General features: G+C 40.5%; 1 protein-coding gene across 3 annotated transcripts in view; it reads right to left on the reverse strand.

The window, feature by feature from the left end:
- Positions 1–13,290, reverse strand: part of C13H20orf194 (chromosome 13 C20orf194 homolog) — a 173,251-nt gene that overhangs the window by 13,218 nt on the left and 146,743 nt on the right. For all 3 annotated transcript variants that reach the window (XM_027559349.1, XM_027559347.1, XM_027559346.1), the window contains 2 exons: positions 4,771–4,906; positions 2,378–2,464 (listed from right to left, as the gene is read on the reverse strand). In XM_027559349.1, coding sequence (XP_027415150.1) covers positions 2,378–2,464; positions 4,771–4,906 — 223 coding nt within the window. The remainder of the gene's footprint in view (positions 1–2,377; positions 2,465–4,770; positions 4,907–13,290) is intronic.

Raw genomic sequence — 13,290 nt, forward strand, 5'->3', positions numbered from 1 at the left:
GGTTGGATGGCATCACTGACTCAATGGACAGGAGTTTGATCTAGCTCCAGGAGATAGTGAAGGACAGGGAAGCCTGGCATGCTGTAGTCCATGGGGTCACAAAGAGTTGGACATGACTGAGTGACTGAACAATGACAACAACAACTGTTCTTTAAAATCTAAACAAGCCTCCCAAATACTATATTAACCTTTTGTCACATCTGATGCAAACACTTTCCTCTAGTCTACTGTATTTTCTGATTAGTCTTCTTTGTTTCAAAATTGCACTGCAGTTTTGAATTTTATACTGTTGAAAGTAGCTCACTTTTTGCTATTTCTTAAAAGCAAGGTGGTGGTATAACAGTTTTTGAAGACTGTTATCTGGAGACCATGGGCTTCTCAGGCTTCCATGTTCAGAGTTGCATCCTTAGGAGAATTTGGAGGGGCCAAGGGAAGAGTACAAGGTTTCCTTCCAGACTAGGAACAAGCTGTTCTACCAGGGGAGGTAGGTGTGGGGTCAATGACAACAGAGGGCTGTGAGAGAGGAATGGCTGAGACTCTGCACATCACAAAGCTGAGGACATCCTACAGCTAATAAAGCCTGTTCACTCTGAGGTGATGGCCCTCATCCAAGGACAGAGGGGAGTTATGTATAGGGATGCACAGAAGTCTGATGATGGTGATCTTGATAAAAGAATAATTTATCTGAATGCTTGGAGAAGGGCATGGCAGCCCACTCCAGTGTTCTTGCTTGGAGAATTCCATGGACAGAGAAACCTGGTGGGTTACAGTCCACCAGGGGTTGCAAAGACTCGGACACGACTGACTAACGCGCGCACGCGCACGCGCACACACACACACACACACACGCACACACACACACACACAGAAAAGCGCGTGCACTTCCTGAGGCACCAAGAAGAGATGGCAGACGTCTCAGGACTAGGCCCAGAGGCCTAGTTTTGGCAGCACAAAGGTCAGCAGCTGCAGCCACTCTAGAGAAGTTTCACCCCAGAAGCTCTCTCTTTTTTTTTTTTTAGCTAAGATATTACTGTCTTGTTTTGGCATAAGGAATGATCTACTTACCCACTATTTAATTATGATGTGACTCAAACCAGAGGTTCCTTTTAAGAATAAGCATGAAAATCTTCAATTTTACATATCGACCTGTGTTTTAAAATAAAATAGTACTGACTGTACTATTTTAAAAAACAGTACTCATGGCTGAGGGGTAAGGATAATAAAGAGATGGCTGAGAGAAATGAGTAAGGATTATAGAGATGATTCAGACCAACATGAGGGATCAATTTTGGCTTGCCTTGAACCTTCAACACAGCAAAACTAGTTATCCTTTCCATACAGGGACAAGTACAACATGGCAGATTAGAGTACAGGCTCTGCTGTACAGCAGAAATTAACATAACTTTGTAAATCTATTACACTTAAAAAAAAAAAAAAAAGAGCACAGGCTCTGAAGCCACACAACCTGAATCTGAAACCCAACTCTTTGATCTACTAGCTGTGTGACTTTGGACAGGACATTTAACTCCTGGCTGCCTAAGTTACCTTATCTCTAAAATGAAGAAACTAATGTAATCTACTTTGGGGCCTGGTTTGAGGATTAATGAGATAACACAGGCTGAACTCTTCAGAGTGGCACTGTGAACAGAACTTTCTGTGATGAAGGAAATGTACTGTCCCACAGTAGCTGCTAGTTATAGTTAAGCACATGAAAAGGATCTTGTGTGACTAAAGACTAAATTCTAAATTTTACCTAATTTTTATTAATATATATTTAATTTTATTAAGTAGTCACATGTGGCTAGTGGCTGCTTTACTGGAGAGCAAAGTCTTAGAACAATGTGTAGCACAGAGTAAGTGCTCAAGTGATGCTGGAAATATGACGACAGTACACTTCACACTCTCTTTTCTCCTCTGCTCCCCTGAATCGGGAGGACAGGTTTAGGCTGGGAGGCCACCTGCAGAGAAGAGAACATCCTCTGGGCCACAACAGCAGGCAACCTATCTGTCAGATGGGAACCCCAGAGGACTGACTATTCTCAGGAGTGACTCTTTCACTCAGAAGGGTTGTAACTCCTTGGTTCCATGCCAGCTGCCTCACTCTTACTAGAAGCTAGAGGAAACAAAGGACGTTGCTGTGCTTAGTGCTCACAAGATGACTCCTTAAGTCAGCAAGGGTCTCAATTTGAGACCGAGATGTGGATCACTGGGATTCTAACAAGGCCAGTAGCTACTGGGACTTCAGGCCATTGCAGCTGCCATCGTCACCCTCCCAGAGCACACCTGGTATTTTCACTTTTTCTTTTACTTTCCTGTAAATAAACAAATCATTTAGTTTACAAAGAAATCTTAGCTATTTTTCAATGATAATACTTGCCAGCCAGGGTACATTAAATATCGAGATCGTAGCATCTGAGGACTTGAAAAACTGTTCTCTGAGAGAATCAGTTCAATGTCTTCATTCCTTTAAAAACATACAGAAAACCCAGGTTAGTCAGAACTATCAAACTTAACCTGCACATTTTCCTTCCCTTCCACACCCCTGTATACACATACAAGTACATACATATACACTTTTTTTTTGTTATTTCACCCTTATATACTTTAATATGCATCTCTAGAAACAAGCACATTCTCACCAATTCTCACCTAAGGAATTTAATATGGAGGACCAGCAGCCTTGGTATCTCCTGGGAGCTTGCTGGAAATGCAGGATATCTAGACTACTCCAGATCTACTAAATCAGGACCCTCATTTTAATAAGATCCCCAAAAGGTTCATATGCATGTTAAAGTTGGAAACTATTGATCTAATACTATACATCCATTTTCAAATTTCTCCCTTTAGTGGGGACAGGGCACTCAGGGTCCAATCAAGGATCGCTCATTGAATTTATAATTTTAATTTTCCTTCAATCTGGAAAAAATACCTCCAACTTTTTGTTTCTCAAGGAATTGACAATTTTGAAGAGCACATGGTCAGCTGTCTTGTGTCTCACAACCTGGATTTGTCTGGCTGATCCTCATGATTAGATTCAGTTAAACACTTATGGCAAGAGTAATGGCCGAGTGATGTGTTCCTCCCACAGTGTCATGTGAAGGAAGCACATGACTCACTTGGTTCCATTAGTGGTCTTGCTAAGTTTAATATTTTGGTCAATGTCATGTCTTCTAGATTAGACCTCTTCACTGAGAAGGTCTTTGGAAGCAGTAAATAAGTCTATGGAGTGACAAATACTTTCAGTCAAGTGAATATCCTTTTCCTCAACAATCTGTCATCCACTACTTTTAGCATCCACTGATAATTCTTGCCTAAATCAAGTTATTATATGAAAGGTTACAAAATGGTGTCTTTCCAGTTCTATAAATTCTTATTTTTTAGCTAACATTCTTCTATAGAGAAGAGCTTTACTGTTCTGTCCCCCTCCCTTTTTAATTTTTTTAATATCACCATAGACTCATTTTATTCCATGTGCTATATCCATTAGTATCACAGTTCTCTCATACCACAACTCAAGTTGTCCCAAACTTAAGTGGGAGCTTCTTAAGCTAGCTTCCGTATCCTTTTGAAATATCTCCACTAATTGTTGAATACTTCCCTGCCTTTCTGGCATAAAATGCACTAGGCTCACATTGTACTTTCACTGCCTAAACTGCAATCAACTAATTCTCCAAAGAGACCAGATACCTTTAGTAGGGATTGGTACTTAGAAATTAAGATCTAGAGGTAAAGGTAATGGCACCCCACTCCAGTACTCTTGCCTGGAAAATCCCATGGACGGAGGAGCCTGGTGGGCTGCAGTCCATGGGGTTGCTAAGAGTCGGGCATGACTGAGCAACTTCGCTTTCACTTTTCACTTTCATACATTGGAGAAAGAAATGGCAACCCACTCCAGTATTCTTGCCTGGAGAATCCCAAGGACAGAGGAGCCTGGTGGGCTGCCGTCTATGGGGTCGCACAGAGCTGGACACGACTGAAGCGACTTAGCAGCAGCAGCAGTAAAGGTATTAATTGCGACTGTGGTATTATTTTTGGTCCCTTTTAATGGAAAGAGGGAATACACATTTTTTTGAACTAATGAATTTATATTGAGTCTCCCTATTCAACTCCAATATCTGCAGGGTTTTTCCTTACCTTTCCATTTCATATTTACAATCTCCCTTCCCTAATGTTCAGTGATGTTGTTTGGAATTCGGGTTCCAACAGAGGATTATGTTCAAAACTTACTTGAATTATTTTGTGTGTGTATGGGTGTTATTACTTTGATATACAGATAGATTCACTTTTTGTATTTTTTCCTCCTTGTTGACCTAACTTTTGAATATGTAAAATATCTGCAATGCTCAAAGGTTGAAACTATATAAAAAGTATACAACTCTTAGTATCGTTACATAAAAAGTCACTAATTTTCTATTTTTAGGTTGTAACTAGAACCCAACTCTACAAATTAAAAGATATAATTTCCCTATGTTTTTATGCTACTTCTCTCATATCTTAACATAAAGAACACTGAGAGAGTCTTGACTTGAATCCTTTAATGAATGAGAATGAGAATGCATCAAAAACAAAACATCTCAAAACAGTACAGGATACTGACATGTGGGAATCCTCTTGGTGATTTCTATACAGCATCAAAAGCACTTGTTCAAGACCTGGCTTCTGTAAATGCTCAGGTCTTAGATACAGTGGAAAGAGCCAATGGGTCACAAACAGAATGCTGTATTTGAGAAAGTGGTTGGTCCTACAGAGGGAAGTGACTGTTAAGTTTACCTGGTGACAATCCCATTTTCTGCAAGAATGAAGGATGCAGAAGGATTAGCAGCTCGGATGAGGCTCTGCAGCTGAACAAGGAGAGGGTGCCTCTGCTCCATAGTGTGACTGGTGAATACCACATTGCTAACCAGGCCTGGGGGATAAAATCAAAAACAGTTCAGCCTTCAGAGTTCTGACTGGGGCTGAGGATTTGCACAAATGTGAGCCCTTGGCTCCCTCGCCTGATATCCCTTTTAGCAGCCCCTCATGTAGACACCCCTGCCCCTCAATACTGATACAACAGCCATCATTCCGTTCTTTCTGCAGCCTCTGGAAGTGAATGGCCTCAGCTCTGCAGCTGCCCCTCTTCCTAACCTCCTCTGTCTTCTTAGTTTCACTTTGATACCTGGAGCTTTTTCATCAAATGGCCCTTTCCGTATCCCATGAACTTCCTTAGAACTGCTGCCAATGACTTTCACCAGTTCAGAACACAGACATTTACCAACACAAACCATATGTCAGGTGCTAATCATTCTTAAAGAGTGCACAGTCAAGAAGGCTCACCCATGGACTTACAATTACAAGGTAAGTTCTAACAAAGATATTTACAGAGTGACACAGTAAGGAAGGGTGGCCCATATAAAGAGATGCTGTGGAGTGGGCCACAATCACTCCCATACTTCTGTGAAAATACAGAAGTAAAATCCATGACACTATGACACTACTGATAATCTGGAAATCAGAGAATTTAATCACATCCCAGCATGCCAACACAATTATAATATCTCTTCGTATTTATTCTAGATGGCTATGATCATTGTATACACACCACTTCTGCTATAATGTCACCTGCATTTGTATGATTCAACCATTTTTATTGACAATAATGTGAGCATTTCAAACATATACAAAAATAGAAAAAAAATAGTGTAATGAATGCCCATGTGCCCATCACCTGGCTTCAAGAATTACCAACATTTGTCTAATTGTATTTCTTCTATATCATACTCCCTCCCACCTTTTCGGCTTTCCTTGCCTTCCCCAGGGGATGATTTTGAGGCTAATAACAGACGTCCTATTATTGAATCCAAAATATTTCAGTATGTATTACCATAAGATAAGGACTCTTTAAAAAAATGAATGGGGCTTCCCTGGTGGTCCAGTGGCTGAGAGTCTGCCTGCCAGTGCAAGGGACACAGGTTCAATCCTTCCTCCAGGAAGATCCTCATGCTGCAGGGCAGCAAAGGCCACGCACCATAACTACTGAGCCTGTGTTCCAGAGCTCGCAAGCTGCAATTACTGAGCCCACTTGCTGCAACTACTAAACCAGCACACCTAGAGCCAGTGCTTTACAACAAGAGAAGCCACTGCAATGAGAAGCCCATCCACCACAATGAAGAGGAGCCCCTGCTCTATGCAACTAGAGAAAGCCCATGGGCAGCAACAGAGACCCAGCACAGCCATAAGTAAATACATAAATCTTGGAAAAAAAAAAAAAAAGAATGATTAAGCAATAAATTCTTAATATAAAATATCTAGTCCACATTAAAATTTTTCTGACTCAAGAATATTTTCTTAAAGTTAATTGTTTGGAATGAGGAACCAAAGCCCCTATATTATATTTCATTGATATATCACATAATTTGCTTTCAATCTATAGTTTCTTCTTATTTCTCTGTGATTTATTTGTTGAAGAACTGCTTCTTGTATATTTCTTGTAGTCTAGATTTTGCTAATAGAATCTCCATAGTGTTCTTTTATTTTTTTTTCCATAGTGTTCTTTAGCAGGCTAGATACTGTTTTACAGCTTCAATTTTTTAAAAAAAAGTTCTTGTTCTTTTTCAAACTTAAGTTGAATGCTTAATTTGTTATTTTAAAAAGCCACAATAAGATAGCACCTTACACCTGTTAGAATGGCTATGTTTTTCAAAAAGACAAGAAATAACAAAAGTTGGTGAGGATGTGGAGAGAAGGGAAACTTGTGCCCTGTTGTCGGGAATGTAAACGCTATAGTGGTACAGCTACTATGAAAAATAGGATGAAGAGTCCTCAAAAAATTAAAAATAAAACCACCACATGATCTAACAATTCCACTTCTGGGCTTATATCAGAAAGAAATGAAATCACTATCTTGAAGAGCTATTTGCACATCCATGTTCACTGCAGCATTATTCACAATAGCCAAGCTATAGAAACAACCAACAACCTAAGTGTCCATTAGTGGATGAAGAAGATAAAAGCTATATTGTCACCTGTATATATATATTGTCAGCTGTATATTGTCACCCTGCTTATTTAACTTATATGCAGAGTAAATCATGCAAAATGAGGGGCCGGATGAAGCACAAGCTGGAATCAAGATACCTGGAAGAAATATCAACAACCTCAAATATTCAGATTATACCACACTAATGGCAGAAGGCAAAGAGGAAGTAAGGAACTTCTTGATGAACGTGAAAGAAGAAAGTGAAAAAGCTGGCATAAGACTTCAACATACAAAAAACTAAGATTATGGCCTCCCTTAGAGGAGGGGTAGCCATGGAAGAGATAGATAGCATCACCAACTCAATGGACATGAACCTGAACAAACCCCAGGAGACAGTAAAGGACAGGGGTGCCTAGTGTGCTGCAGCCCTTCGGGTAGCAAAGAGTCACACAAGACCTAGCAACTGAACAACAATAACAAATTCAACTCGGCTATTATTAACATCACCTCTTTTTGTTTGCATTCGTCTGTCATATCTTTGCCCATTCTTTTATCACCATCCGTAGTTTTAGATGATCTTGTGTACAACATCATATAATTTAGATTTGATTTTTTGGTTTAACCTGAGATAATTTTTCTTTTGATAGGTGTTTAACCCACTTATAGAGAAGGAAATGGCAACCCACTCCAGTATTCTTGCCTGGAGAATTCCATAGACAGAGAGGAGCCTGGTGGGCCACGGTCCATGGGGTCACAAAAAGTTGGACATGACTGAGTGCACAGCACATCCCACTTAATATTTAATGGTACTTTGGTTCTATCACCTTGTTTATGTTGAATTCTGTTCAACATAAAAAACATTTTTTTAAACCTTTACCAGTATGATTCTACATCGTTTTCTGCGTTCCTTCTGATAAGTTTAGTCTGTTTTAAGTTCTTACGATAGCTATCCTGTCACCTTTAAACAATATCTTTTGAGTTTTCCTCATGAGACAGGGAAGTTCATATACCTTTAAATTCATCCCATTTCTCCACTATCACATTCTGGCTGGTTATATTAATAATTTTATAGTTTCTCCAAGTAGATATTTTTATACCTTTAAAGAGTATAAATACTCTTTATAACTTGATTTAACAGCTTTAAAATTTACTGATCTCCCACTTGAGAAAATGTACAGATAATCTCTTTCTCTCTTACTGCTTCCTAATATTTTATTAAATATGAGTTCATTTATAGGTTTTTGAGATTTTCAACATTTATATTCTATTTTTTAATAGCATTCTCATAGATGTTGTAATTAGTCTTGTATCTAAAAAGATTTAACGCTCATCATTAATCTTTTCACTAACAGAGACTAGTTTGATAAATAATTAGTTCATAATGTCTCTAAGGAGAAGGCAGTGGCACCCCACTCCAGTACTCTTGCCTGGAAAATCCCATGGATGGAGGAGCCTGGTAGGCTGCAGTTCATGGGGTCGCTAAGAGTCGGACACAACTGAGCGACTTCACTTTCATTTTTCACTTCCATGCATTGGAGAAAGAAATGGCAACCCACTCCAGTATTCTTGCCTGGAGAATCCCGGGGACGGGGGAGCCTGGCGGGCTGCGGTCTATGAGGTCGCACAGAGTCAGACACGACTGAAGCGACGCAGCAGCAGCAATGTCTCTAAGTTGTAAGACTTCAGCTTTCCTAAATAACCGTGTAACTAGGACTCTGAATAATAAGATTCAGTACAGAGGACTCTTACTAATACTATTTACTTCAATAAAGTGTTTGGTTTTTTTTAAAAATTAGCTATACTTAGTTTCTGAGGGCAAAAGTCATAATGTATGGAAGAGTTCACAAGAGAAAACAAATTCCCTTTCTCCCCAGTTACCTACTACCTTTTCCTGAAGACAACCACATTTATCAGAGTCTTCTTCCAGATATATGCTGAATTATACAAGCAAATGTGTATACATACATTTCCCCCATGATTAGTGGCATATTATACTACTCTGTACTTTGTTCACTAGCCTACTTCTTCTTTAAGATCTTCTCTAATACCTTACCAGTCCAATCCACCCCTCATGCCACCCTGCTGTCTCCCTTTCTCTAAACTTAGGAGAGCTCCTTTGAATAACATGGGCAATGCTTAAAATATGATTTATATTTTTATTTATCTTCTTCTTATTTGTAAAAAAAGACAGTATAAAGATGAAAGCATGAGTTTTAGAGTCAAGAAAATCTGAGTTTGAATTCTGGGTTCTACTAATTATTCATAGGTAACATTAGGCAAGCTGCTCAACTTTCTCTCTGAGCCCTAAATCCTCCTCTGTTAGATGGGAACATGCACCTCCAGGTTAGCAGTGAAATGCTTATCACAGGCTACAGAAAGAAAGAACTCATTAAATGTAACCTGACACTACTACTAGCACCATCATCTACATCAAGGAGACTGGACTGATCCATTCCTCAGACGGACAGGGATGGCTGCTGCACGTGGACCTTAGTTAGCCACAGCAACACACAGGAAGCTAAGTCACGTGACTCTCACCAGCCTAGATTACTGAGCCCATGGTTTAGATGAGTGGCTATCACTAGTTTGAAAGCAGCTTCCAGGACCCCTGGCCTTGGCCTTTGCCTCTGGTCTGGGGCAGAAGTCAGTGATACTTCCTCTCACCAATCATACTTAAAAAGTGTTCCCAAACTCTAAAGATTGACTCTAACCTCATAACCATATTCCATTCACAACCAGGGAGCAGGGGTTAGGAGATTCATGTCAATGGTCATGTGTTACGATGGGGACAAGGCATACACAAAGGGTATGTTGTCATTGTTCAGTTGCTAAATCATATCCATCTTTTTGTGACTCCATGGACTGCAGCATGCCAGGCTTTCCTGTCCATCACCATCTCCCAGAGTTTGCTCAAACTCATGTCCATTGAATTGATGATGCCATGCAACCATCTCATCCTCTGTTGTCCCCTTCTGCTCTTGCCTTCAATCTTTCCCAGCATCATTGAGTTGACTCTTCACAGCAGGTGGCCAAAGTACTGGAGCTTCAGTTTCAGCATCAGTCCTTCCAATGAATATTCAGGGTCGATTTCCTTTAGGACTGACTGGGTTGGATGTCTTCACAGTCCAACGGACTGTCAAGATCTTTTCCAGCACCACAATTAGAAAAACATCAATTCTTTGGCATTCAGCCTTCTGTATAGTCCAACTCTCACATCCATACATGACTGCTGGAAAAACCATAGCTTTGACTATATAGACCTTTGTTGGCAGAGTGATGTCTCTACTTTTTAAAACGTGATCTGGGTTTGTCATAGCTTTCTTTCCTAGGAGTAAGCATCTTTTAATTTCATGGCTGCAGTCACCATCCACAATGATTTTGAAAAATAAAAATTTTTCCCCAAAATAAAATCTGTCACTCTTTCCACTTTTTCTCTTTCTATTTGTCACAATCTTGATTTTTTTTCAACTGTTGAGTTTCAAGCCAGCTTTTTCATTCTCCTCTTTCACCCTTATCCAGAGGCTCTTTAGTTCCTCTTTATTTTCTGCCATTAAAATGGTATCATCTTCATAGCTGAGGCTGTTGATATTTTTCCCAGCAATCTTGATGCTAGTTTGTGATTCATCCAGCCCGGCATTTAGCATGATGTACACAAAAGGTATACAATATGTCTAAGATTGTAAATGTCAGGAAGTAAGGCTTGACTGCTGAGTACAGAATCTGCTTCCTGGGTGTTTAACAAGCTGTTTGGGAATCTATTGGCTTTTTGGTTCAGAGACATGAGTCCTGCTCTTCTCAAGTATCTGTTAGTGCTCCACAGCAAGTCAATCAGCCTTAGGCAAATACAGCCCATCTGCCTCTGCAGAGTGCTTGAGAGACCTATGAGGATTCAAAGGTGAGTTTTCTCGGTGGCTTCCCCTGACATTCAAGTGGTCACTTGGTAAGGGCACACTGACTGCTGAATTCCCCAAACCTGCGCCATAGTCCATCCTCCACTCTCAGTCCCTGCTACCATTTGCCTAGTTTAGACCACTGCTCTTTACTAGCTCTGTGCTCATTCTCTCCACTTCCAGGCTTCCTTTACTACAATTCATTCTTTCTCCTGTAGTCAAAGTAATCTTTCAAAAACATAAATCTGATCAAATCATTTCCCCACTTAACACATTTACAGCATCCCAATTACTTGTAGGCTGATATCTAAACTTTTTGGCCAGTCTGACCTACCCGCATGCTGCACTTCTTCAAGGCTCTAGTCACCATCAGGTCTTCTTTCCTGCTGTTTCTTCTGTCTGGAACTATCTTTTCCCTCCTTTCTTTTTTGAAGGACCAACTCCTACTTCAGGTTGTAGACAATTTAAACAGCATCCTTCCAGAAGACTTCCCTAATCCCTTAGGACTGGGTTAGAGAAGGTATAGGATAAAGATTTGCTGAACAGATGAATAAATGAACTAAGTATAATAAAAGGCATGTGCAACCTGACCTCTGAGGCAGCTGCCTAAACAACTAAGCTGTGGGTACCCACATGCCAAAAATTTTCCCACTTGCAAATCTGAGCAAGTATCATTCATCAGACAGCCATTTTAAAAGGTAGCTAAGATTAGATATACATATTTTGGTACAAAATTCATTAAGGTATGAAAGGGTTCAGTATAAAGTTTCTTCTTCCCTTCTCTGGCACCCTGAACCTTACTTCTCCCCAGAGGCAACCACTAATAAGCGGATTTGGGGTATGTCTCCTCAGATGGTCTATGCATATACAAGTATACACGAATATACAAAACCGTATTTTCTTAACAACTTCTTCCACACTTACAACTTCTATCTCCTAGGTTTTCATGTATGGCTTAGATATGGTAATAGCATAAGACTTAGAAATTCAAATGTAGAATATGTCTACTTTTTGTTTATTCAGTTTTAAAAAGGCTGCTCATATGGCTTCCTTGTCATAAGCTTTAACATTAAGATGGACTATCTGCAGTCAGAGTGTCAGAGAAGCCTCCTAAGAAAGGTGACACTGGCAGTGCCTGTGCTCCCATTCCCATTAAAAAGGTCACTTTGGAGGCTGCGGGCAGGCAATGAGGACAGTCTGGTGAGCTTACTGCCAGAACCCCATGTCCTGGTGCAGCTACAGGAAGTGGCTGGGGCCTCTGGAAACTAAGTAAGACAAGACTAGGCAGCCAGGCCCAGAATGTGGCACAGTGGGGAAGTAGGTAGGGTTCTAGAAGGGTCAGCACATTCCAGAGAGGGCAGTTATGAGAGCCAGCTCCTGCAAGGGTCCATGAAAGTCCCAGGGTGAAGACAAGAATAGCTGTGGTGTATCTTGCAGTGAGGAGCCAGGAAAGGCCGAGAGATCTCTGCAAAGGCCCTTGGATTCTATTTAGTATCTTCTTGGGCAAAAGAAACTGAAGAGTCAGTCTACTGCAAACATGCCAACCTGAGCGGCATGCACCAGAATCACAAGCACAGGCTTGGCCTGCCTGAGAAAAAGTTAGGGTCTGAGTCTCTGACAGACACCTTCTCAAAGTCCTGTTTCCCCATTAGTATCATGTAGACAAACCCTGTGGGCTTTGGATTCTAGGTCAGGAATTGGACATAGAAAAGGGGCTTTGCTTTATGGAGAAACAAGCAAAAGGATTATCCCCAGCATTCCTTAGGCCAGCTATGCAAACTGCTACCTGCCAAGAGGAAATGCCATCATTAAGGCAAGGTACAGCAGTTATCTGGAGCACAAGGTGAAGAGGCCATTGTGGGCAGTTTCATCCTGCTTGGGCCATCCTCCTGCTATGTACAAAGGAATGGATACTCTGATTTAGCCAATGCCTCACAAGTCTGGGCTGTGAGTGAGCAGGCAGCCTGGCCTGGCCCATTCCCAAAAGGGGAGAAACATCTCTGAGGTCTGTTTGACCATCTCAGTCTGGCTAAAGGCTTCCAGCAGCCTAGAAGAAATCAAACCTCAAAAATCTACAGATATTTCTTTTTTGATAATTTTTTAATTATTAAATTGTAGTATAGAAGATTTACAATATTATACTAGTTTCACGTATACAGCACAGTGATTCAGTATTTTTACAGATTATACTCCATTGAATGTTATTATACAATAAAGGCTATAATTCTTTATCTGATACAATATAAACTTGTTGCTGTTTATACATAGGAGTTTTTAATTTCTTAATCCCATACACGTAATTTGTCCCACCACACTTTTGTCTCTCTTTTGGTAACCACCAGTTTGTCTTCTATATCTGTGTAGTTGCTAAGTTGTGCCCGACTCTTGGCGACCCCATGGACTGTAGCCAGCCAGGCTCCCCTATCCTTGGGATTCTCCAGG

This window comes from Bos indicus x Bos taurus, chromosome 13 (genome assembly GCF_003369695.1).
Source record: "Bos indicus x Bos taurus breed Angus x Brahman F1 hybrid chromosome 13, Bos_hybrid_MaternalHap_v2.0, whole genome shotgun sequence".
Taxonomy (NCBI): Eukaryota; Metazoa; Chordata; class Mammalia; order Artiodactyla; family Bovidae; genus Bos; species Bos indicus x Bos taurus.